This window comes from Staurois parvus, unplaced genomic scaffold (assembly GCF_062004578.1).
Source record: "Staurois parvus isolate SC_StPar_1 unplaced genomic scaffold, SC_StPar_1.0 ptg000516l, whole genome shotgun sequence".
In the NCBI taxonomy this organism is placed as follows: domain Eukaryota; kingdom Metazoa; phylum Chordata; class Amphibia; order Anura; family Ranidae; genus Staurois; species Staurois parvus.
In genome coordinates this window covers 227909-255707 of record NW_028318312.1, presented here as the reverse complement: position 1 = coordinate 255707, position 27799 = coordinate 227909, and the positions used below count along the sequence as shown (strand labels likewise).

At 42.8% G+C, this 27799-nt stretch overlaps 1 protein-coding gene across 1 annotated transcript in view; it reads right to left on the bottom strand.

Annotated features, from left to right (window-relative positions):
• Window positions 1-15830: 15830 nt before the first annotated feature.
• SLX4IP (SLX4 interacting protein) overlaps window positions 15831-27799 on the bottom strand; it is a 180671-nt gene continuing 168702 nt past the window's right edge. The window contains exons 8-9 of the mRNA XM_089690101.1: window positions 19222-19328; window positions 15831-18452 (exon numbers count right to left, since the gene is read on the bottom strand). Of these exons, the coding sequence (XP_089546227.1) occupies window positions 17819-18452; window positions 19222-19328 (741 nt within the window). The 3' untranslated portion in view covers window positions 15831-17818. The remainder of the gene's footprint in view (window positions 18453-19221; window positions 19329-27799) is intronic.

The following is a 27799-nucleotide window of genomic DNA, read 5'->3' as shown; positions in this document are numbered from 1 at the left end:
AAACAGAAGCGGTAAGCTCACTATGGAACTTTTGGAAAACTCAAGCAATTGCCCAAAAGAGGCTATCACTGAGAGGTATCCTGTCACAGTTAATAGAGAGAAATCTCCTTGGCATGTTTTGTAGCAGGACATAAGAAGGGAAGAACAATGTTCTGGTTAAGGTGTAAAAAGGAAATAACCTACTGGTGAACAGAAGCCTTACGCCTAAAAACAACCTTTTCCTTGTTTAACACTGGAAAAGGCTCTTTACAGGATGAGGCCACTAACTCAGAGACCCACCACACAGAAGTCAAAGCAACAAGAAAAATCACCTTGAAAGTAAGGTCCATGTACCATGTCCTCCTAGGCCTGTCTGGTGCAGTGAGGATCACCGAAATGCCCTCTGTCTTGATCTTTTGTAGCACACAAAGGAGTAGCTGTAGTGGAGGAAAGGCACAGATCAGTTTGAAATGATCCCATGGGATCACCCAAGCATCCACTACAAATGGCCAAGAGTCCCTGGACCTTGTCACAAATCTGTCCAGCTTGTTGTTGAATCCAGATATCAGAAGATCCACATCCTGCTATCCCTACTTGTGGCAAAGGGCTTGAAATACCAATGGGTTAAGAGATAATAGCCACCAAATCCAGATCCTGATGACTAAGAAAGTCATCCTGCCAGTTTTTTACACCTGAAATGCTAGGTTGGAAATTAACCACACCATGCAGAGTCTGACCTTGAATGTCAGAGGCATTGTGCAGTCTAAGGACCAAGTCTGTTTGTTCCACAAAGCCAGGATGTTTAGTCACAAAGGTCTGGAGTGAGATTAGGCATACTGCCTTAAAGGAGGCTACCATCAGGCCCAAGAGCCTCATGCAGGTACACAATGAGGCCTGACTCTGGGACCAAAGGGTCGAAGCACATGAGGGGAGAGACAGAAGTTTTTCCTGGGGTGGGAAGATAATGTACAGGATCATATCCAACATCAGGTTAACGTATCCCTATCAGTTATTTTGATCCAGTGACTACTTCTTAAGGTTGTAGATCAATCTGAATCTTTACACAGTTTGCAACTTCTGTTGGCCATTAGCTGACAAAGGATTAATTCTTTGAGATTGTCCAGGTATCCCAGGTGATCACATGGGGTCCTATGGACAGGCCAAAGGGAAGGGCAACACATTAGTGATGTTATGTGCCCTCAGTAAAATCAGATAGCATTGATGAGGAGGAAAGATGCAGATGTTCAAGTAATCAAGTCTGATGTCCATTTTTTCTTTTTTGCTTACAAAGTGACTTCCCCTGGGTGAGTTGAGCCACTAGCTATACTAATCTGGAATCATTCATCTGTGAGAGGAGCTGTTGAATAGCAGTCTGAGATGACAATTTTAAAAACATGAAGCGTGGAGGAGGCAGAATCTGAAACTCCAGCTTGTAGCCCATGGAAATTACACTTTGTATCCAAATGTCTGAGATTTCTTAGGACAAAATGGCCAAGGAGGCCATTAGACATCTCCCAACTTTGACAAGTGGGTGCGTGCCTTTATTGGGAAGTGGGCTTGGAGCCAGATCTAGCCAGTTTTGGGGTCCCTGTCCTCCAACAGATTTATGCTCCAGGTTTTGACTTGACTGAGGGTTGAAAGGAACTTTTCCTCAGGAAACAAAAACCTATCTGCAGGTGCATGAGCTTCTTCTGGGGGAGGAGAGTACTTTTTCCCTCAGCAATTTCCTTGGTGTGCCTGTCCAAGGAGGTAACAAATAGCCACTCTCCCGCTAAGGACATTTTCTTGAGATGCTGCTTACATGGCAACCAGCACTTGAACCAGAGAATCAAAAATGAAAATGGAGCCAGGGTCTTGGGCAATGCATTAGTAAGGGTCTGACAGACAGACATGGATGCAATTGTAGGTTGCATGGGGGGCCTGCCAGAGAGAACAAGGCTTTAAAGAGGGCTTTCAAATTCTTGCCAATGGGGCCCTTTAGGATGGGGCTATCTTCCATCGGCACTGTCAAGCTCTTAGGGCAAGAAATGGCTGGGTCAACCAAAGGACTGTTCATTTTTGAAGGAAACGTCTTCAATATAGTGTTGCTGAGTAAAACACTTTGGAGAGGCAAAATGTTTTTCAGGGTGAGGACAGTCAATGTACAAGAAGGTTTTTAGAGCATGTGAACTGGGTAAAACATAGCAGAGTTGGCCATTTTTAAGGAACAAAATCTGGACACCTTGAGGTGAGCAAACTCAGTGTCAGGAACCATCGCGACGCATGGGTCTACACATGCGTAGGTGTCTGCCGAGACGTATAGGTGGCAGGGCACTAGGACCCAGGCGTACCTGTCGTCTGGACAGTACTAGACAGGCACTAGGACCCAGGCTACGCCTGTCAGGTGCAGGGCGGCCTATTTAAGCTAGCCCTGCACAGACACTTGTTGCCGAATGGTCTTTGTATCCTGTTACCTGTGTGTGAGTACTTCTGATCTGGATTGTTTTGACCTTGTTGCCTTCTCCCGTCCTGACCCCTTGGCTTGCCTGACTCTGCTCCCGGATGTTCCCGTTTAGATCTGACCTCCTGGTATTGACCCTGCGTGTGACCCGACTATCCTTTGCCTACCGTTTTGTACCTTACCGATCCTCTAGTTATCGTCCCGGCCTGCATGACTCTGATTTAGCTCATCCATCCATCCACCCCGCAGGGATCACTAGGCTCCCTTACATCAGACTCCTAGCTCCCTGGAGCCCCTGTCAGACTCCTCTACCCCTGTTGGAGATACCTGGTAGTTGCGACCTGGTACCGGAGCACTCCAAGTCCATCCCCACCATCAGGGGCCCTGGTGAACAAGTGCTCCGGTGCTTAGACTCCGCACGCTGGGGAGGCTCTACCGGGGGACTGATAGAGGTGCTGTCAGGCGGTCCCTTACAGTACCATTCGGCCGTGTCTGAGTCTGGAGGGTCGCCTTCTCCATGGGATGAGATGTGCCAACATTTGTCCGGACTGACCCAGGCAGTAACTAACCTTCAGGACAAGTGTAGTCGGTTAGAAAATCAATTTGACACCCTAACGTTATCTGGAGTGTCCCCTCAGAGTGAGGCCTCAGCTATTGACACTAGGGCGGTTTCTGAATCTCCCAGTGGGGCTGCGGCTGCAGCTCCGCCAGCCGAACCCCGTGTTCCCATGCCTGAACGTTTTCAGGGAGATCGAGCACGTTTTAGAACGTTCAAAAACGCATGTTACTTGTTTTTTGAACTGCAACCACGTGCGTTTACCACAGAGTCGGTCAAGGTGGGATTTGTAATTTCTCTTCTACAGGATGAGCCCCAGGACTGGGCCCTTAGACTAAGGGAAACGCAGGACCCTCAGTTACGGACCTTAGACGCATTTTTTAAGGCCATGTCAGTTCTGTACGATGACCCCCAGCGGGCGGTTTCGGCTGAAACCACCCTTTATGCCCTACGACAGGGTCGTCGAGCTGCGGAGGAATACGCCTCCGAGTTCAGGCGATGGATGGGGGACACACACTGGAATGACGCCGCCCTACGTCACCAATTTAGGGTCGGACTCTCTGAGGGCCTAAAAGATGAGTTAGCTCGGGTTGGCCTCCCCGGGTCTCTAAAGGAGTTGATCGACCTGGCGATTCAGATTGATCGCAGGTTAAGGGAACGCCGGTCTGAGAGGACAGGTCAAGGCCAGGGTCAAGGAGTTACCTGGATACCCCCCAAAGGCACAGGTCATTCCGTCCCTGCTCCTGTTCCACCAGTTGTCTCCACTGATGTGCCAGAACCGATGCAGCTGGGTTTGGCGCGGCAGACCCTTACTCCAGAAGAACGCCAGAGACGGCGGGCCAAGAACCTGTGTTTCTATTGCGGGGGAGCTGGACATGCAGTGCGAAACTGTCCAGTGAAGACATGTAAGTCTCGATCTTCGGTTCCTGTTTCCTTGAGTAATATAAGTCAGTCCAATTACTTAGCGGTACCCCTTTTGTTTCAGCTGCCAGAGAAAACCGTGGTAACCACTGCAATCATTGATTCGGGGGCCTGCAGTTGCTTCCTGGACCTTGACTTTGCCCGCCAGCAGGAGATACCATTACAGGCCAGGAAATGGGGGCTCAATTTGTTCTTGGCTGATGGTTCCCAAATAAAATCAGGTTTAGTGGACCAAGAGACCCCTCCCATACTCACCACCGTAATGGGCTCCCATCGGGAATTACTACACTTTGACGCCATTGCGTCACCCCTTTTTCCAGTGATCCTGGGGCTTCCGTGGCTGCAGGCCCACAACCCCCAGATCGACTGGAAAACCGGGTCCCTTAGTTTTTCTTCAGACTATTGTCAGAAGAACTGCCAGGCCTCTGGGCACCGGGCCCCCCAGATCCTCTTATGTGCAGAAGAGGACGCTAACCTAAGACAGATTGTACCAACCGTATATCATGAATATTTAGACGTGTTCAGTAGACGAGGGGCTGATACACTACCACCACATCGACCATATGATTGTCCCATTGACTTATTGCCAGGTTCTGAGATTCCTTTTGGCCGTATCTTCCCGCTATCGGAAAAGGAATTAGGGGTACTGAAGGACTATATTGAGGAGAACCTCCAGAAAAAGTTTATTCGCCCTTCCACATCTCCGGCAGGGGCGGGTATCTTCTTTGTGGAGAAGAAAGATAAAACCTTGAGACCCTGTATTGACTATAGGGAATTAAATCGGGTGACCATCAAGAACCGCTACCCTCTACCTCTGGTCCCAGAGTTATTCCAGAGTCTGGGGACAGCGGTCTGCTTTACGAAGCTGGATCTGCGTGGGGCATACAATCTGGTCCGCATCCGGGAGGGGGATGAGTGGAAAACAGCTTTCCGTACTCGATTTGGGCATTTCGAGTACCTGGTCATGCCGTTTGGACTTTGCAATGCCCCAGCCACGTTCCAACACTTCATAAATGACGTGTTGCGTGATTTCTTGGACATTTTCGTTATCGTCTACCTAGACGATATTCTGATCTTTTCTCCATCTCTAGATGTCCACAGAAACCATGTAATCAAGGTTCTGGAACGGCTGCGCCTGCACGGCCTATATGCCAAGGCAGAAAAATGCAGCTTTGAGCAGCAAAGCATTGCGTTTTTAGGAATGATTATCTCCACTGCGGGGATCGCAATGGATCCCCAAAAGATCTCGGCTATTCTTGATTGGCCAATTCCAGCCGATAAGAAAGGCGTCCAAAGGTTCATAGGATTTGCCAATTTTTACCGTAAATTCATCAGGAATTTTTCAGGTCTGGTTTCCCCCATAACGCAGTTAACCAAGTCAGGAAATCGCTTCAAGTGGACACCAGGAGCTCAAGAAGCATTTGAGACTCTGAAGCGACTGTTCACCACCGCTCCCATTTTGGGCCACCCGGATACGGCTCTGCCTTTTGTGCTAGAGGTAGACGCATCCGAAAACGCGGTTGGATCCATCCTCTCCCAAAGAAAGGGTCCCAAGGAACTTCTACACCCAGTGGCGTTCTTTTCCAGAAAACTAACCCCGGCAGAACGCAATTATGACATCGGGGACCGGGAACTATTGGCCATCAAGACGGCATTGGCAGAATGGAGATATTTACTGGAAGGAGCTGCTCACCCAATCCTGATCTTCACAGACCACAAGAACCTTGAGTACTTGAAAACAGCTAAACGCCTAAGACCACGCCAAGCCAGGTGGGCCCTGTTTTTCTCGCGGTTCACCTTTCACATTACATATAGGCCCGGTTCAAAGAATACAAAGCCTGACGCCCTGTCTCGCATGTTTGAGGACCCTGAGGAGGAACTCAAACCGGATACCATCCTGTCTGCTGGTAATTTTTTGGCTCTGCAAACGGAACTAAGGGCTAGGTTGCAGGACGCATCTGAAACTTGTTCCACAATGCCAGACATGCCACTCTCCCGCCAGGAAGGGTTAATACGGAAAGAAGGACTGATTGTGGTTCCAAAGGAGGTGCAGACACAGGTGTTAGGGCACTGCCATGATCACCCCATGGCAGGGCACTTCGGAATGGCAAAGACTCTGGAGTTACTCAAACGCACCTTCTGGTGGCCTAAGATGAACCAGGATTGCAAAAGATACGTGGAATCTTGCGAGATCTGCCAGAGGAATAAACCGACCAGAAACAAGGCCTGGGGGCTGCTACGCCCACTACCCATTCCTACACGATGCTGGCAAAAAATTGCCATGGATTTTATAGTGGAGCTACCCCCATCCCAGGGTCATACGGCAATTTTTGTTATCGTGGACAGATTGTCAAAAATGGCCCACTTCATACCGCTAAGGGGGACCCCTTCAGCAGAAGAAACGGCCAGGATCTTCATCAAAGAAGTAGTTAGACTACATGGGGTTCCTGAAGATGTGGTATCCGACCGTGGGGTGCAATTCACCTCAAGATTCTGGAGAGCCCTGTGCAAAGCTCTGGACATTAAGCTTTCGCTTTCCTCCGCCTTCCATCCTCAGACGAACGGGCAGACAGAGAGAACCAATCAGACGCTGGAACAATACCTGAGGTGTTATACATCTTTTGTACAGGACGACTGGCTGACACTCTTACCCATGGCGGAATTCGCATTCAATAATGCGAATCACTCGGCTACAGGGCAGTCTCCGTTTTTTTCAAATTACGGGTTCCATCCCACGTTCATGCCTGACCTGTTGGCAGAAAGTACGGTGCCAGCCACTCAAAGCATGTTGGAGTTCTTCTCGGACAACAACAAACGGCTACAAGAAGCTATGACTAAAGCCCAGGAGGACAACAAGGAGGCATTCGATAAGAAACGAAGGGGAGACTTAATTTTGCAGCCCGGAGACAAGGTCTGGTTGGCAACAACTAACCTGAAACTACAGTGTCCATCCAAGAAATTAGGACCAAAATTCTTAGGTCCCTTCCCGGTGAAACGCATGATTAATGAGGTTGCTTATGAGCTGATCCTTCCTGAAACATTTAAGATCCATCCTGTGTTTCACGTCTCCTTGTTGAAACCAGTAGCCACAGACCCATTTCCAGATCGAGAAGCCAGACCCCCAGAGGCTATTACAGTAGGGGATCAGGAAGAGTTTGAGGTGGAAGCAATCCTGAACTGTCGTAGAAGGGGGGGCCAGACCCAAGTCCTGATAAAGTGGAAAGGTTATGGTCCTGAAGAAAATTCTTGGGAACCTGTTCAAAATGTTCATGCTCCTAGACTTATGCGGGAATTCGTGCGTGGTCACCCGCAGTGGAGAGATCAATTGGGCACCCGGAGGGTACCCATAGGGGGGGGGCAATGTCAGGAACCATCGCGACGCATGGGTCTACACATGCGTAGGTGTCTGCCGAGACGTATAGGTGGCAGGGCACTAGGACCCAGGCGTACCTGTCGTCTGGACAGTACTAGACAGGCACTAGGACCCAGGCTACGCCTGTCAGGTGCAGGGCGGCCTATTTAAGCTAGCCCTGCACAGACACTTGTTGCCGAATGGTCTTTGTATCCTGTTACCTGTGTGTGAGTACTTCTGATCTGGATTGTTTTGACCTTGTTGCCTTCTCCCGTCCTGACCCCTTGGCTTGCCTGACTCTGCTCCCGGATGTTCCCGTTTAGATCTGACCTCCTGGTATTGACCCTGCGTGTGACCCGACTATCCTTTGCCTACCGTTTTGTACCTTACCGATCCTCTAGTTATCGTCCCGGCCTGCATGACTCTGATTTAGCTCATCCATCCATCCACCCCGCAGGGATCACTAGGCTCCCTTACATCAGACTCCTAGCTCCCTGGAGCCCCTGTCAGACTCCTCTACCCCTGTTGGAGATACCTGGTAGTTGCGACCTGGTACCGGAGCACTCCAAGTCCATCCCCACCATCAGGGGCCCTGGTGAACTAGTGCTCCGGTGCTTAGACTCCGCACGCTGGGGAGGCTCTACCGGGGGACTGATAGAGGTGCTGTCAGGCGGTCCCTTACACTCAGGCTGCTCTAATGCCAGGCATCAGAGCACCACATCATTTCTGAAGATGATTGTATTCCTCAGAAGCAGAGGGGGCATTTTCCTTGCCAACCTATCTCCTCAGGCAGCTCAGCAACAAAAGTATAGCCAGAGACCAACTCAGAAGGAGAGACAGTAGAGGCTTGCTTGTGGCCTCTGTGATCCCTGGCTTCTAATCCTATATCCTCCCCAAAACATCAGACATGGTGACTGAAAACAACTCTCTAGTTAGGTAGGAGAAGGGGTGTACACCCAAGGAAGCAGTGGAGTTCCCAGAGGAAGGCAAAGATTCAAATTAGGGCCAGAGGTCAGAGAAATGGGTACCAAGGCCCTTCAGAGAGAGACTACAAACCATTCCAAGCTATTAGTGGAGACTAAACCAGCCAGGCCCCCCGACCACTTGTCTCTGCATTTATGATCTGCCATTTTCAGTGCTGCAGAAAGCATAGGGAGAAGCATTCTCTGCCAGGCACAGTAGGCTACCTGAACCTAGAGATAGCTGAAAGCAGCACTGCTAAATGGAAAGAGTGCACCAAGTGGAAAACTAAAGCTGGAGAGACTGGCGCTGTGCAGGTACAACGGTGGGCCTATGCAACAGATTCAGCAGCAGAAGATTGCCAGAAAGGGTGCCAATTTCAAAATACTGGCACTCCCACCCCATGGCTATGACACTTTAAAAAAAAATGCTACAAGCCACAGGGACATTGGGGCACCATGATACTGAGGACAAGGGAGGGCACCATCCTGGCTTTGCCCTCCTGGATGAGCATAACCCCACAGGGGTCTATAGGGACAAGGCTCTACCACTAATGGACCACCATCCTGGACATGTATAGAACTCTGCACCTGACTGCGATGCAGTACATGTGAAGGTGAGTACCCGTGCAAAATCCCATGCCCAAAGCAATGTTACAGGCCAGCCTCACATCTTCTTCCAGAAAGAGTCCAGGTATGATCCACCAAGGCCCAGCCGTGGAGTCAACCAATCCAGGAACCTGCAAAAAAGGAGACACAGTGGCTATGGAGTAGCTATGAATCTTGATAGAAGAGTCAGAATTCAAAAGAGAGGTAAGCATTTCTCAGTAGAGAGAAGACATCCATCACCTAAGGATGATAGCAAAATACAGAGGGTTGCTGAGAGTGGGAGGGGTTATATAGGTGATGTCCTTGCAGTTTTTTTTGCCATTGTTCAATCACCTAAAGATAGCAGCATAAAACTCATGGTTAAGAACATAGATCTTTTGCTCTGTTCTGTACTGTAGAATTAAGAATATAATACTGCACTATGCCAGACTGTTTTTCCCTCTAAGGTAGGTGCCTCAGACACTATAGCAAAAAGCCAAACAGCCCAGATTTGCCTTAGTTTCTCTCTCAAATGCTTGACTGGCAGTGGGTGGGAAAAACTGTGGCAGCAAAGGCTGTTCTTAAAAATTGCTTTTGTAGACATATTAGTAAATAAGGCCAGATCACTTGTGGGTGTATAGAGCATTTTAACCAAACTAACTGCATGCACGGTCAGACAACACAGACCAGCTGGATTCTATTTGCTGTCAAATTTCTGCCGCCATGTAGCGTCACGCTAGGAAATTTGACAACTTTTTAAATCTTGCCTAGGTTCCATAAATATAACAAGACTGCGGGTAGAATTTCCTGGGACTCATCTATGTTTTCCAATATGAGACAATTGAAGGCAACACAGAAATGGGTATTTCTGCGTAATCATAACGATGTAAGGCTATGGGATTGAGAGGAGACCTTTCCAAATGTATTATGAATCCCAGACTGTGAAGCAGTTTGATGGCAATGATTCAGTCTTCAATCAGCATACAATAGAACTGAGTTCAGAATGCAACCAAGAGAATAAAAGCATTTATTTCAAATCTTCATGGAGGTCTCCATTTGTGTGTGCTTAAATGATAAATGGGTATTTTAAAATGGATGAAATACCTTTTACAACCTCAGCATTACCTGTCTTGAATCTTTAAAAATATATGCTCTCTAAGTGGGTTGTGGTATTCTTTATATAATGAAAGCTCCCCCTGGGAGCCTAATTAAGGCTGTATTTACCATAATAGCATATGTAGGTCAGAGCTGTTGGAAGGCAGGTACAGTTGCAAGAAAAAGTATGTGAACCCCTTGGGATTACGTGGAGTTTTGCATGAATTGGGCATAAAATGTGCTCTGAACGTCATCTAAGTCACAACAATAGAAAAACACAGTCTGCTGAACATAATACTACACAAACATTAGATGTTGCCATGGTTTAATTGCACATAACATGTAAACATTCACAGTGCAGGGAGGAAAAAGTATGTGAACCTTTGGACTTAATAACTGGTTGACCCTCCTTTGGCAGCAATAACCTCAACCAAACATTCCCTGTAGTTGCAGATCAGACCTGCACAACGATCTGGAGTAATTTTGGACCACTCCTCTTCACAAAACTGTTTCAGTGTAGCAATATTCTTGGGATGTCTGGTGTGAATCGCTCTCTTAAGGTCATGCCACAGCATTTCAATCGGGTTGAGGTCAGGACTCTGACTGGGCCACTCCAGAAGGCGTATTCTGTGCTGTTGCAGCCATTGTTTTGTTGAATTACTTGTATGCTTTGGGTCATTGTCCTGTTGCATCACCCATCCTCTGTGGAGCTTCAGTTGGCGGACAGATGGTCGTACGTTTTCCTGCAAAATGTCTTGATAAACTCTGGAATTCATTTTCCCATCAATGACAACAATCCGTCCAGGCCATGGGGCAGCAAAGCAGCCCCAAACCATGATGCTCCCTCTGCCATGTTTTACAGTGGGGATGAGGTTTTGATGTTGGTGTGCTGTGCCTTTTTTTCTCCACACATAGTGTTGTGTGTTCTTCCCAAACAACTCAGTCTTGGTTTCATCTGTCCACAGTATATTTTGCCAGTAGTGCTGTGGAACATCCAGGTGCTCTTTTGCAAACTTCAAATGTGCTGCAATATTCTTTTTGGACAGCAATGGCTTCCTCCGTGGTGTCCTCCCATGTACTCCATTCTTGTTTAATGTTTTCCTTATTAAAGATGTGTCAACAAAAATGTTAGCATGTGCCAGAGATTTCTGTAGGTCTTTAGCTGACACTCTGGGATTCTTCTTTACCTCATGCAGCATTCTGCGCTGTGCTCTTGCAGTCATTTTTACAGGACGACCACACCTAGACGACCACACCTAGTAGCAACAGTGCTAAAGTTTCTCCATTTGTAGACAGTCTGTCTTACCGTGGACACATGAACATCAAGGCTTTTGGAGATACTTTTGTAACCCTTTCCAGCTTCATGCAAGTCAACAATTCTTGATCGTAGGTCTTCTGAGAGCTCTTTTCTGCGAGGCATGGTTCACATCAGACAGTGCTTCTTGAAACCAGTAAACCCAAAACAGTTGTGTGTTTTTTAAGGGCAGGACAGCTGTCAGCAACACATCCAATATCATCACACTGATTGGAGTCAAGGTTGGCTCACTCCTGGCTCCAATTAGCTCTGGGAGAAGTCATTAAGCTAGGGCCCCACATACTTTTTCCTCCCTGCACTGTGAATGTTTACATGTTATGTGCAATTAAACCATGGCAACATCTAATGTTTGTGTAGTATTATGTTCAGCAGACTGTGTTTTTCTATTGTTGTGACTTAGATGACGTTCAGAGCACATTTTATGCCCAATTCATGCAAAACTCCACGTAATCCCAAGGGGTTCACATACTTTTTCTTGCAACTGTATAAGGGGGCAGCACCAATCCACATCTTTTTTTTCTTTCTACTCTTTTGGCAACATCCATCAATAGAACTAGGAGGGAGGGGTGCAGAAAATGTTGAGAAGACTCACAAGGCTCTTTGAAATTCAGCAAACATGAAACCGTAACACTTTTCTTGTTTGTTGGAAGATATTTTTGCATATAAACCTGACCGCATGGTGCCTGCTAAAAGCCTCCTAGCAATGGTTTTTACTTTACATAGTATATAATATAAGGGGTGGAGCTTGTACCAAAGAGTATCATTATTTGTGACTGTTTAAACAAGGCTATAAAGAGTTAATAAAATGGATAGTTAGCTGATTTTACATCTTTTTTTTGTATTTTGCACAATCAAACTATTTATGAGACATTTTTTAGGATTACATTGCTATTACCTAGTTTATAAAATATCGGAATTGGAAATTAAGACACAACAGGAAGCAGGAGACAGCTGTCACAAAAACGGGTTCAAGCTGAAAGATGTCTCCTCATCTTCTGTTACAGTGGTTTGCTGCTTGCTCCTTCACCTGCACATACACACTCAGTATTTGGTCAGTGGTCCACCTATGTGGGCGGGGTTTAACATGCCTAATTGGAGATTCACTCATAGAGCTTGTTAATGCCTGTAATCACAGACAGAGGACGCTGTCACGTGAAATCATTGTTAAAGCAACACGTCCTAGTGAGCATGTTCTTCTTTGCACAGTTAACCCTTTGTGTACATTCACTCCTTGGTAATTCACTCTTCTCTCTAACTGCTTTCTAACTTTTCCCCATGGATTCAATAACTCCGAGTGGGTACCGTTGAGCCTATACCACACTCCTCCAGCACAGCACATGTCAACCCACTCCCAGTGACATTATGAGACCCCTCTATAGACATGAGAAAATCACTTCTTCACAAACTTCCGAGCTTCTTCACCCCCAAGGCCCCTCACTCACTTCTCCTCTACCGTGACCTCTCAGGCTAGGTACATAGGCTACCCTGTGCCATGATGTTGGTCCCTGAATGTGGGGCACCAGTCGCTAGTGTGGGGATCAAGCTCACAAACTCGCTCACTACCAGAGCCTTCCATCGCCCATGCCAAATAACTCATCAATACCTGCTGGCTGGCTGCTTTAGTTCCCAACATCATGCTGATGACACTGAGCAATGGCAATATAGCCTCTCCTTCTTCCACTGCAGGTTAGACCTTTGTAATGTATGATCACTAATCTTCTCTTCATCTCTATTCTAAGCCCTGTTCTTAGATGCGCCATGCATGTACTCCTTTCTAAGAACTTCAAACTAGGCACATTTGGAACTCCAGAATGTTTGCTTGAAAACTTTCGCAGTTACAAATCAGTATAGAACAGTCTTTCACATATTCCTCCATACATGACTCTAATTCATCCTAACCTTATATTGCCCAGATCATACCTCATAAATGATCTGAAGTCCATTAAATAAAGTCAATGAGTCCATCTTCAGTACCTCGACTGGGTACCCACCAAGGGGGAGAGAACAGAGTTACATGTGACAGTAGTCCTGCTTACAACTCCCCATCCATGGACCAAGCAAGGTAGCCTTCCCTTGTATTTAAATCCTGTCACAAGGGGCAGAGCCATGAACACCCGGGAGCCAGCCCATTAACCCCTTCCTGACTTCCGGGTAGCCTGTAGCATAATACACAATCAATAAAAGGAAGCGCAAAAATCAACACATGAGGTAGAATATGATCAAGTACCTGTCTACACCTATGTTAGGTGAACATTGTTTATTTGTAGCCTCATAGCTGGTAAGTATTATCTAGTAAATTGGTGACAGCATTATCAGTACAAGTGTCCTCAATCAAAACTCAGAGAACACCCCACTTTGAAACAATCTTTCTTTAATGTCTATAGGAGGATTTACCATAACTGGTACATCATGGCCAAGACACCAATGTATAATGTGGCCCCAACTCACCTCTAACAGAGCTCCCTATTTGGGGCGCATAGATTAACAAATACATTTTGGAGAGTAGGTATATCTTGGAGGCAGCTTCTTCCTATTTAAAGAGGAATTGAACTGTGGAAGGTTTGCCCAAAAAAAGGCAAACCAAGGGCAAAATACTAATCACCGATATCAACTGTGGTCTTTCTGGAGCTGATTTTGTTTTCTCCATTACTGATTGATCATGCATTGTTATTCCCTGTGTCTTTGTGCGCAGACAGCCATCTTGATAAAGGCGGGGCTTTACTTCATTTCAGAGTTGCCCTCTAGATGACTGGTGATCTGATGACTGGTGTTAAAATGTACTAACAGTATAGGAGATGACAAAGACACAGATTTATAGAATGGATGAAGCAGAAGCAGGCTGATCCTGAGACAAAGCTTTCTCTCCAGCAAATAGAACAGTGAGAGCACAGTGGTGATAACACCAAATCTCACTAGAGACTAGAAGTCATAGCCACAGTACCTTAGTTGATCTCACATTGCAGACATAGAGCTATGAAGCTCAAGGCACAGGAGTGCACTGTTATTTTTCAGGGTAAATTCAAGAATGAAAAAACTTCAAGATATTGCTTAGAAAACAATTAACATTTCTATATATTCCCCATAACAAAGACAATCTTAATTTTTTTATTTTAGCTCCACATTGAAGGTGCAGAGACTGCTGAAGATCTCTAGCATGTATCTGCTCCAAATCCAGCAAGTGTAGAAAAAATGCTGGGTGCATCAGTGTGGCTTCAAGGACATTTGCAAATGTATGCTACAAGACATTCTGCTTTTCCACGCAAATTGCTAAATGCGTGGAAAAGCAGAATGTGTTTGTGACAACTAGGTGGCAAGAATGTTGGAAATTGTATTGTTCTGTGTATATCCCTTCCCTCGTGCATCTAAAATATTTCCAGGTATAAACTGAAATGAGCGGTTGCCATTTTTACTTTGGTGGTTTGCCCAACAGTGTATACTCACCAATGCCAGTAATCAGTATAACCAAGGTAAAACCAAGAAAATGCCTTTGGAATGCATAAGCTGTAATTATATTTTTTACTTAAATGTTGTGATTGCGTTATTTACATAAGTCTCTCTATGGAAAACAGGCATTACAAAAAAAACAAGACAAAAAAAAAACAAAAAAACAAAGTGAATCTGATATATTTCAAAATGTCACATCCTGCTTGAAATTGTAATTGTCTAATTATGTCCGTGTGGCTTAGAAATGTTTGTACCCATGCATATTTATTACCCATGCATATTTATACGGATGTAGCAACTTTCCTTGATTTGAGGTAAGTTTGTTGTGCCATTAGGCAAACCACACAGTCTGCCAGCAGTCATGCAGCAATTAACAGGAAAACTTCAAAATTTGTCCTTGAATGACGTTTTATATTCTTTATGCAGATCAATTAAGATATTCAGAAATTAAAGTGTAACTTCACTCTCTCAATCAACATTGACTATTGTTATTCCTTATGCTGCTAGCACTAGTAAATATATAGGAAAGCATATCATATGTACTTGTTTTAAACCTTTTTCTTCCTTTTCTTCAGTTACTTCCTGGTTTTCAAGCCTAGGCAAATGATGTCATACATCCCAGGAATCTTCGGGAGGGGTTTTCTCAGCTAAGCACACCCTCCTGCTTGCATGCCTGAGCTAAAGGCAGATGTACTCCAGGAAGTAAATGGTACATGAAACATCTGCACTGGCTAGGACCAGAAATGCTAGGAGCAGGAGCGGACTGACAACTCATGGGGCCCCCAGGCAATAGGGGATCATGGGGCCCCTGTGTCCTTGCCCAAACTCAAAAAAGCCTATGAAAAAGGTACCAGGGGCATCTCATGGGGCCCCCTACTGACACCGGGCCCTCGGGCAGTGCCCGAGTTTCCAAATGGTCAGTCCACCCCTGGCTAGGAGGCTTTTTTCAAAGTGATCTCTCAGCACATAAAGCATGGAGTTAAGGATGGATGAGTACGTTTGTTTTATTAATAAAAATGAATTAAAAATGAATTAAATAGCTTTTTTGGTTTGTCATACTCTGATGCAGTTTAGTTCCGCTTTATAACAGACTAATTTCAACTGCTTTAAAAACACAAAGCAAATGAAGGGATGACTATTTTTGTTTAGCGCGTGTAAGCATATGTGCCAGAGATTACATAAACCAATGCAAACAGAACTTTATTAAAAACAGTTACAAAAAGAACAAACATCAAGAAACACAGAAGAATGTAGAATATATAAACCAGAATTGTATATAAAAAATTCCACGAGTATCTAAATCTGTTGAGGATCGTCCTGCTCATCACTGAAAAAAAGGAAATCTTATATTGGCATGAACAAGTTCAGTTAACGGGTCAATGTACATTGACAATAAGGGATAACTTGCAGCAGTTTAAAGATTCAAGTTAGCTAGTAGACAGAGAAATCTGCAACTTGTGAAGAAGCTCAAAATATACCTAAAGCCTTTTCATTGTGGTTTTCAAGAAAAATGAAAACCCTTGCTGGATAACAAAGTGGTCCCCATCCCCCCATAGTAATCAGTAAGACCTCTGTTCCACTATTGGTTATATTTCCTGGTGGTTTGAAGCTAGTTCTGGGAAATATAGCAGTCCTAACAGTTCCAACATCATAATGTGCAGTGTCTCTCTATGGGGATTGCAAAGAACCATCATACAATGAAATTATTACAAGATTAATAAGTGATGCTGCAAATGAAGTCTCTAAGGGTCCATCCAGACTATTGCTATTGCTTGGGTTATCATGACATGCATTAACACATAGCTCTATGTGAGGTGTGATTTCATTCATTGTGAATGGAACTGTACAATAGCTGCTATTTCACAATGCACAACAGCAAACCACATTACACATAAGGTGCACTATGGTAAGCCACAAAGCGTTTAATAATAAGATGCTTGTACTAATTAGCCCATTGATGGTCCTTGGCAGATCTCTCATACCAAAAGGGACAGCCAGGTGTGAAAGGGACCTAGCTGTAGATCTCCAACACTAAAGAATTGGGAATCTGAAGGGGGGTCCTTTAATGCCATATGAAGAGGTCCTATACATATAAGATTTCTAGTTCTTCTTTTAATCCTCTTTAATGGATAAACAAGTGTGCTCGTTTATTTCATCTCTTTTCTGTGAACCATACCTCAGGAGGGACCACACAGGCCATTTGCATATCATCATTACAATACTACAGGACTAGTGTCACCCAAAATAAAGAAGAAAAATGTATAACTCGATGCCTACATTTTTGTAGAAGAGTAATACATGTATTTAGGAATGCTGAGAAATATTTATGACTTGGTTTGGATTCAGCAAGGATTTCTGGTGCATGGTTTGTTTCCACACAAGCCACTAGAAACAGCTTGTTCTTCTTAATTGCTTGTGTTGTAGAGATCAGTTCCCAGTCCATATTTCATATGACCAATGTGCTATGAAGTTTGCGTGGGAGAGCCAACCAAAAGCCAAGTGTAAGAGTGTCTACATTTAGGCAGAAAGCTCTATACAGTAGCTAGGTACTTTGGAAATGTTTATGTGTTGTTTGTGATAAGAACTCATGTGGAAAAAGGGTACAACATATTTTATTATTAATAAGAACTGTTCCGTTATTGGAAAACGTTTTATATGTAATTATGGTTTTAAAGACTGCCTCCATCAAGAGTGCAGCTGTTCCTTGTTTTTGGTAAGCTAAACCATAGATTGGCTTCAGGATTTTTTGCCTTTTGAATGGTGAGCTCTCTCCTCCGGGATTCCTAGGTTTTCACAGTTGTCATGGCCAATACAAAGTGAGATGGTAATGCTACATGTCACAATTCTCTAAGATATAAATTTGGTAGTCCATAGACTACCACAGTCCAAAGGAACAAACTACTGAAGTCTCAAAGATATAACATATTGGCAGTTGATTCAACCTACCAATAACTAATCAAAACTGAAGCACCACAGTTGTTTTCTCATAGTGGATCGTGTCTCAAATAACTATCTGTGTTGTACAAGAGCAACCATTTCATTCCTATCTACCATTTTATTACTTTCAGTTTCATACTTAAAAAGATGATTTGTTGCTAGGGTTAATGCAAACATTGGTTTTATACATCTATAATAATGTGGGCTATCCTTAAATCTGCAATAAACCAATTCACTTTTTAATCCGTTGACGTTTTAACTTATTGGATGGAACATTTTCAGGCTTTCCACTAGGTTTACATTGTTCTTCCTTTGAAATCTCTGGACTACCTGTGGCTGATAAGGGCTTTTGGTAATTTAAGATCCTTAAAGCTAAAGGCATGTTTTCTGTGGCTTCTGGGTCTGTATCATCCTGGCTTAAAATAATATCGTCCCTTAAATCGGCTTTCTTAGAAGCCGCTTCGTTTTCTTCTTCCGAGCTGTGTCGTCTTCTCTTGTGTTGCATAATGCTTGTTCGGAGAGTTTGTTTATCTTCTGGCAGTGCTGACTCACAGATCCAGGAAAGAGCCTTGGTCAGGTCTTGTGCCTGTAACCACTCTGCAGATTGGGATTTGTGCTGGCTGCTACTTCCACAAGGCTGTCTGCGATTAACCTCATTTTCCACTTCAGGATCAGGAAGCGCCAAGCTGTTATGGGGTGTATTTATGCAATGCTTAGCTTGTTCCCCACTCCTACATGCTAGTTCAGATGGGAGGGTGGTAGTCTGGTTTCCTTTGTCAGGACCGGCTAGCTCAAGGCGAGGACAAACTTTCAAGTTGCTGCTGAATCCACAGTCAGCATCCTTCACAGCTTTAGTCTTCTTTACTCTACGGTAAAAGTAAAAAAAACAAAAAAAACAAAAAAAAACGGTTGTTCTCATTGCTCATGTAATTCATTAGTTAAACTTAAACAGGCTCGATAAAACGTTCTTCCTGTGTAGCGTAACAAAACTGCCATACATACATCACCATGACAAGCAACATTGTTTGCAGAGGAATCGTATCATGCTTTATTATCTTGGTTTTCCCTGGACATGCGGGGATATACATACATACATATTTACTCACTCTGCCATGGAGAAGTTCACATTGTACTCGCTAAATTTGTTACAGATGTTAAGGTCAATATTGCATACTCGGATCGTATTTCAGTAGAGGCTGAATAAAATATTATAGCACAAATAGGGCTTTTTAAGGAATGCATCCCAAGGCACTTAATGATATTACTCAATACACTGTTTCGCCAGTGCCATGATTTTTACAGCGTACATGTAAACGGAGGCCGAATCGCTAGAGGCCTAAAACAGCATATCATCAATCTACTTTAGCAAATGCGTTTGTCACATGCCAAACGTTCAAACGTCCTGAACGCTGGAGGTATGCAAATGAGCTGCGTCAAATAAATGTGATGGGGGAAAACATGACATCACCTAAAAGCAGCTGTCCCCGATTTGTTTCTATCTGATACAATTCAGCTTTTAGGAGCAATTCCGTACAGAATTATCTGGCAAGCATTTCCACAGCACCCCAGACTGCAAGGTCCAGATTCAGACATCACTATCACTTCATGATATCGTCACCTCAGAAGGGAACTTACATGTTTCTCAACACGGCCTGCTCCTTCACTGTGGTGGCTAATATGTTGTTTAATCCACTATCTCCATGTTCAGTAAAATATTCGGATGTACTGCTGGAAGGCTCTTTCTATGGAAATGCAGAGACAACAAAATGGTAATAAAGTTAGACATTGCTTTGGAAAGCGACCCAGGAAACTCTATATTACAAGATGAAAGTTCATCGAGCTGCGTCCAAAACTTACAGCTGTTGCTCACTGCATTGTTCAAATCTGCAAGGGGCGGACATTTTTCAAACCAGTTGTAGTGCTGGTGAGGTAAGAGAATGGCCCTGAGGGGTTTTAGCTGTACAATGCCAAGTTTAATAAGGGTGAAATGTTAAATGTGCCAGATTGAAGATTAAAAGTGTACTGGTCTTCACCAAGGATCTCCTTTACTATTTAAACAGCCAGAACTACAAGATAGATAAATTCTTCCTTCTCCCCACAACAGATAGGAAAATGAGAAATGGAACTTTAAATGTGCCAAAATAGGAAGCATAAACAATAAAAAATTACACATTTTAATTACAAAAGATTAAAACCACAGTAAAAAAACTCTATAAAACAACACGTGGAGCCAAATGTGTATATAACATATCAATGGACAGGTAGAAGACCTATTGTGGTGAAGAAAGCTCTGTCTGTTTGTTTCCAAGGATGGTGTCTCTATAGCTGAATAACACTTCATCAACACCCTTAACATAGAACTACAAGATAGCACCATGGCCCTGCAATACCTGGGTCCCGGGTTTGGTTACCACCAGGGACACTATCTGCATGGGGTTTGAAAGTTCTTTTTGTGTTTTTAGAATTTTCACCAGGTGCTTTGGATTCTTATCTCAGTCCAAAAAGGTTTCTATCGAAACTGGCCTAGCAGAGTTTGTTTTTCTGTAGGACTTCTCATGATATATTAAACTGTAAGCTCACCTAGAGGCTAGAGACTTGTGTAAATAGTTGTATGTACTCTGTAAAGCATATAGGAAAAGTTCACTGCTTTAAAACCAGAAGCAGAGGATGAAAAAGACGTTCATGCTCTGCTCTCAAGCAGTGCTGTATACTAACATTTTACATATACAGTATATATGTACTAAACTAAGCATTGTATAACATTACCCCTGCTAGAAAGTTATCAATATGTGGAGTAACTTGTATTCTCATTTTCCAGAGACTATACACAGTAAAATGTCAAACAGGTTAGTGTGGTTTGTAGATTTAATTTGTGGATAGTGGTTTTCACCAGAATAAAATGCATGATGCTGTATTGAAATCAGCAGTTGCTACTAAATTAAATGGGAACAATACTTGGCTATCACCATTCTAAACTGAGTTGTTCTAATAAAATTTGTAAATATAATGTATTACTTACAGTATATCTCTACAGGCTCTTCAAGTATGCATTTTCAAAAGAAATATATTATAAGTGAACACTATGAAGTAGATTTACTAAAACTGGTGCACTCAGAATCTGGAGCAGCTGTGCATGGTAGCCAATCAGCTTCTAACTTCAGCTTGTTCAATTAAGCTTTGGAAATGAAACCTGGAAGCTGATTGGTTTCTATGCAGAGTTGTGCACTCTCCGGTTTTAGTAAACAACCCCCTATGTATTCATTATATTGTTACATAATGCAGAAAAAGCACATGTGCTCAGAATGTGATACACCTTTCATGCTTGCGGCTGCATTCTGCATGCTCAACTGGATCATCGGTTATGGGTAGCAATAAATAAAATTTGAATACATCCCTCTAACAAAGCATGTACAAGTCTGTGATCAGAGCTTGTAAATTATACAAATATATAGAAAACCTATAAAATGTATATATACCTGTGTGTGTGTGTGTGTGTATATATATATATATATATATATATATATATATATATATATATATACATATATACACATATATACAGTTGTGTTCAAAATAATAGCAGTGTGTTGAAAAAAGTGAATAAAGCTCAAAATCCTTCTAATAGCTTTTATTTCCATACACACAAATGCATTGGGAACACTACATATTCTATTCCAAATCAAAACATGAAAAAAAAATATAAATTTTGTGTTGTTCCTCTAAAACAATTTAAGAAAAGTGAATATTCGACTGTTCAAAAATATAGCAGTGTTTGTATTCTTCTTTACAAACTCAAACATTCACTATATAAACTGAAAAATGTTTGAAGATTTTGCTTTCCTTTGAATGACTTAATATTTAGTTGTATAAGCACTGCTTCTGAGAACTGCTGTACATCTATGTTGCATGGAGTCAACCAACTTCTGGCACCTGTGAACAGGTATTCCAGCCCAGGATGATTGGACTACATTCCACAGTTCTTCTTTATTTCTTGGTTTTGCCTCAGAAACGGCATTTTTGATGTCACCCCACAAGTTTTCTATTGGATTAAGATCCGGGGATTGGGCTGGCCACTCCATAATGTCAATCTTATTGGTCTGGAACCAAGATGATGTACGTTTACTGGTGTGTTTGGGGTCGTTGTCTTGTTGGAACACCCATTTCAAGGGCATTTCCTCTTCAGCATAAGGCAGCATGACCTCTTCAAGTATTCTGATGTATTCAAACTGATCCATGATCCCTGGTATGCAATAAATAGGCCCAACACCGTAGTATGACAAACATCCCCATATCATGATGCTTGCACCAACATGCTTCACTGTCTTCACAGTGTACTGTGGCTTGAATTCAGTGTTTGGGGGTCGTCTGACAAACTGTCTCCAGCCACTAGACCTAAAAAGAACAATCTTACTTTCATCAGTCCACAAAATGTTGCGCCATTTCTCTTTAGGCCAGTCAATGTGCTCTTTGGCAAATTGTAACCTCTTCAGCACATGTCTTTTTTTCAACAGTGGGACTTTGCGGGGGCTTCTTGCAGATAGCTTGGCTTCACATAGGCGTCTTCTAATTGTAACAGTACTCACAGGTAACTTTAGACCTTCTTTGATCTTCCTGGAGCTGATTGTTGGCTGAGTCCTTGCCATTTTGGCTATTCTTCTATCCATTCGAATGGTAGTTTTTTCGCTTTCTTCCACATCTTTCAGGTTTTGGTTGCCATTTTAAAGCATTTGCGATCATTTTAGCTGAGCAGCCTATCATTTTCTGCACTTCTTTATATGTTTTCCCCTCTCCAATCAACTTTTTAATCAAGGTACGCTGTTCTTCTGAACAATGTCTGGAACGACCCATTTTCCTCAGCATTTCAGAGAGAAATGCATTGTAACCAGCATGTACAACATTTGCTGCCTTCCTTCCTTAAATAAGGGCAATAATTGCCACCTGTTTTTCAATGAATGACCTCACTAAAAGAACTCCACACTGCTATTATTTTGAACATGCCCCTTTCAATTAGTGATTCAATTACACAGAATCAGCAGCATGCATGTCATGACTGTTGGTTCGGTTGGATTTCTATTACTCTACTACACCTGCTAGTAAATTATTTGCCATGTAGAAATATAATTTCTACCAAAAACAGTGATTGATCAGGTTAGTGATGTCTGACTGCTATTATTTTGAACACAACTGTATGTAAACACACACACAGAAGGCACCTCAAGAAGTCTATATAAAGAAAATACGTGTAGTCCAAAAGTTACTTCCAGTGTAAAAAACGAAAAAAACATACAAACGAACGAAAACTCTCCACTGCTTGTAAACCTTTGATTACCTCAAAAAAAAGAAAATTCACATAGTGCATTATCCTTTATAAAAATCTCATTAGCCTGTAAGATTAATTCAATCTTATTCACCCAAGTGAAAACAAGTGTATATATCAAAAACGCATACACATGTGATATACTGTGCAAAACCATGCATGTGAAACACTCTGCTGTGCTACAAACTCATAACACAGTGCACACTTCTATTGGGGTAAGGAATATATACCCTTACCAATGTTCAAAGCAATATATGTTTTATGATCTTAATCCACAGAAAATTTCTCTGGTGGTATAAATCTTTGTATGGATATCCTCTGGATTAGCTTTATATGGATCCTTCCCCCTAGTAGCTTGGGAGTGCTTCCACCATATACGTCAGCCCGATATCCATATACAAGGAAGAAATCATAGCGTAATACTGCCACATACTTAAATCAAAAGCTTTTAATTATCCTGCTTACATTAAAACATCTTTAATCGCACATAGCATAAAAAGACCTGTCTGCCATCCGGAATCCAGGAGAGTCCCAATCGTAACTCACAGCCGAGATTTTGCCCTCTCCAAGATGGCCGCCACTCTACTTCCGGAATTCTCGTATGCGTCTGACGTCACCTCCCTTTGACGCGTTTCGTCATTGGACGTAATCACGTGATTACGTCCAATGACGAAACGCGTCAAAGGGAGGTGACGTCAGACGCATACGAGAATTCCGGAAGTAGAGTGGCGGCCATCTTGGAGAGGGCAAAATCTCGGCTGTGAGTTACGATTGGGACTCTCCTGGATTCCGGATGGCAGACAGGTCTTTTTATGCTATGTGCGATTAAAGATGTTTTAATGTAAGCAGGATAATTAAAAGCTTTTGATTTAAGTATGTGGCAGTATTACGCTATGATTTCTTCCTTGTATATGGATATCGGGCTGACGTATATGGTGGAAGCACTCCCAAGCTACTAGGGGGAAGGATCCATATAAAGCTAATCCAGAGGATATCCATACAAAGATTTATACCACCAGAGAAATTTTCTGTGGATTAAGATCATAAAACATATATTGCTTTGAACATTGGTAAGGGTATATATTCCTTACCCCAATAGAAGTGTGCACTGTGTTATGAGTTTGTAGCACAGCAGAGTGTTTCACATGCATGGTTTTGCACAGTATATCACATGTGTATGCGTTTTTGATATATACACTTGTTTTCACTTGGGTGAATAAGACTGAATTAATCTTACAGGCTAATGAGATTTTTATAAAGGATAATGCACTATGTGAATTTTCTTTTTTTTGAGGTAATCAAAGGTTTACAAGCAGTGGAGAGTTTTCGTTCGTTTGTATGTTTTTTTCGTTTTTTACACTGGAAGTAACTTTTGGACTACACGTATTTTCTTTATTGGACTCTAATTTAAAATTGGACTTTATTTACAGATTTTGGATTTTTGGGATTATATAAGGAAAAGTACTTTATTGTTGATCACTGAGCATATTTGTATTTATAATTGTACACCTCTAAGGGTAGAGGTGAAGTGTGCTTATAAAATAGTTGGGAAAATTAGTGTTTTACACATATACCTCAAGAAGTCTGCTTGTATGTTTAGTGAATTTACAGACTGCCCCCAAAGCTCTTAAATCTGGGATGCTGTTTGGCCGATCAGTAAGTATGCCTGCCGATCTGTGCCCTCCTTTTTGCCACTAAGTGTAATGGGCAGCCTCACTAACCAATAGGGAGGCACAGGGAGAGTAAAAGGATGGGTCGCAGCAGGACCACGCTAGCTCTTTTTTGCAGTTTGCTACCTATATTTAGGGGCTACCTGGGGTGGCTTGGGAATATACTAACATGCATTTCATAAAGGTGCTTGCTGTATACTCCCCGTTTGTAACTGCTGAACATCTCCTAGTAGACTTTAGGAAACACAAATCATAACTACTAATTCCATAACCTGTGTACAGTTTTACACTTGCTGTATCAGAAAGGAGGAGCTGCACTTAACCTTTTCACATATATTGTATATTTTATTACCAAACAGTTTTTCTTTGTGGCATCGAACTTTGGCAAACTGAAGTGCCTCTACAGAACATATAATACAGTGATATAAAATGGTGTAACTGAAAAAAGGATTCCTAAATCCATTGTGTTTTACGTGATCTCATGTATAGAGTTTTTCATTCCAGGTGTTGGCTATATTAGTTTTACTAATAAATGAAAGCGTCCTTTAACATTTCTAAACTCTCTGCTTGCTGCCAAACAATGACAGCATGTTTGAATTAACTTATATGTAAATGGAGCTTGTGGTTAGAAAGTAAAATACATGGCCTTGTAGAATAATCTTATTCTATGGTAACCAAAAGCAACTGAACATCTATTTTCTTACCACATCTTCAAGAAATAAAAAGGTGTTATTTTTCAAGGTGTTACTGTTTCTACCTTAAGGCAAGCCTCAAGAAAGGAGCAGGATAGCCTTAAAACACATCAACACCTCATTTATATGCATTATTCTTTAGTGTCTGTTAATAAATCTAATTTAATCCATGTTTGATTCCAACAGTCTCATCACGTGATGACTGTTTAACCTGTGCTGGATACAAAGCATGTTTGTTCTAGACACATCACAAGATGAACACATCTTGGGTTATGCAATTAACTAGTCCACTGCCATTAACTGCTACACATACTGGTATACTATAGCTGTCTATTTTTTATTGGTTCTATAAAAAAAAAACAGGATTTTGTGTACATCCTGTTAAACCCGTCTCTTTGATATTCATTGAGGGACACAGCACTAAGTTACATATGGTCTATAGAGGAAAAAAATGATCCCATTTTATGTAATGGAAGCTTTCTCTGCTCCGTTCCTGTACAAGTCACAGCAACACCTAGCCACCTCTGTCTCAGATTTTGCACTTCCCAGTTTTAGTAAATAACCCCCATTCTATTGGGCAGGGTGTTGCATCCCAGTGTAGAGGCGACTTCTATTTTCTGTTAAATCTTTGCATCCATCACAATGTTGATTGTCCAATAAGCAGGCAGATGACAAATGAAGCTGCAAAGTGAAAACATGAAGTCCAACGCAGCTTGACAAAAGACTCCTGAACTGAATAACCAATCCTTAGACATATCTATATTGAAAATATGTATTCATTTTCCCTGTAATTCTTTATCAAATTAACATCTCTCACAAGAAAAGGAAGTCAAGATTTTAGCTGGCTAAATTAAAGGAGAATTCCAGCCAAATCCTAACTAGTTATAAAAATGCTCCTTCCTCCCTCCTGACACCTATGCTGACTAATCTCTGTAAGAAAGATGTATACAGTATGCTAACCCATTTTCAGCCTGCTCTGGTCTAGTCACTTGATCTGGCTGCCCTGTTTCAGCCAGCAGCAGCTGCAGGGGACAGTTTGGAGAGAGCAGAAATAAACGGATGGGCCATAGGAAGCCTATGGGTGAGGTCAATGCTCCTAGGTGTTGTCAAGCACTCTCTCCTGTCCTCTGTAGCTGCCACTGGCTGACAAGGGATCACGTGGCCATACTGGAGCATGATGAAAATAGTACAGCTGTGGCCAAAAGTTTTGAGAATGACACAAATATTAATTTTTACAAAGTCTGCTGCCTCAGTTTTTATAATGGCAATTTGCATATACTCCAGAATGTTATGAAGAGTGATCAGATGAATTGCAATTAACTGCAAAGTCCCTCTTTGCCATGAAAATGAACTTAATCTCCCCCCCCCCCCAAAAAAAAAAAAACATTTCCACTGGATTTCAGCCCTGCCCCAAAAGGATTAGTTGACATCATGTCAGTGATTCTCTCATTAACGCAGGTGTCAGTGTTGATGAGGACAAGGCTGGAGATCACTGTGCAATGCTGATTGAGTTGGAATAACAGACTGGAATCTTTAAAAGGATGGCGGTGCTTGAAATCATTGTTTTTCCTCTGTTAACCATGGTTACCTGCATGGAAATACGTACAGTCATCATTGCTTTGCACAAGAAGGGATTCACAGGCAAGGATATTGCTGCTACTAAGACTGCACCTACAGCAACCACTTATTGGTTCATCAAGAACTCAAGAAGAGAGATTCAATTGTTGTGAAGAAGGCTTCAGGGTGCCCAAGAAAGTCCAGCCAGCACCGGGACCATCTCCTAAAGTTGATTCAGCTGCAGGAGCGGGGAACCATCACTGCAGAGCTTGCTCAGGAATGGCAGCAGCCAGGTGTGAGTGCATCTGCATGCACAGTGAAGCAAAGACTTTTGAAAGATGACCTGGTGTCAGGAAGGGCAGCAAGGAAGCCACTTCTCTCCAGGAAAAACATCAGGGACAGACTGATATTCTGCAATACAGGTACAGGGATTGGACTGCTGAGGAGTGGGGTAAAGTCATTTTCTCTCATGAATCCCCTTTCCGATTGTTTGGGACATCCGGAAAAAAACCTTGTCCGGAGAAGAAAAGGTGAGCACTACCATCAGTCCTGTGTCATGCCATCAGTAAAGCTTCTTGAAACCATTCATGTATGGGGTTGCTTCTCAGCCAAGGGAGCGGGCTCACTACCAATTTTGCCTAAGAACACAGTCATAAATAAAGAATGGTACAAAATATCCTCGGACAGCAACTTCTCCCAAACATCCAAGGACAGTCTGGTGATGAACAATGCCATTTCCAGTATGATGGAGCACCTTGCCATAAGGCAAATGTGATAATTAAGTGGCTTGGGGAACAAAACATCAATATTTTGGGTCCATGGCCAGGAAACTCCCCAGACCTTAATCCCATTGAGAACTTGTGGATAATCCTCAAGAGGCAGGTGAACAAAAACCCACCACAAATTCTGACAAACCCCAAGCATTGATTATGCAAAAATGGGCTGCCATCAGTCAGGATGTGGCCCACAAGTTGATT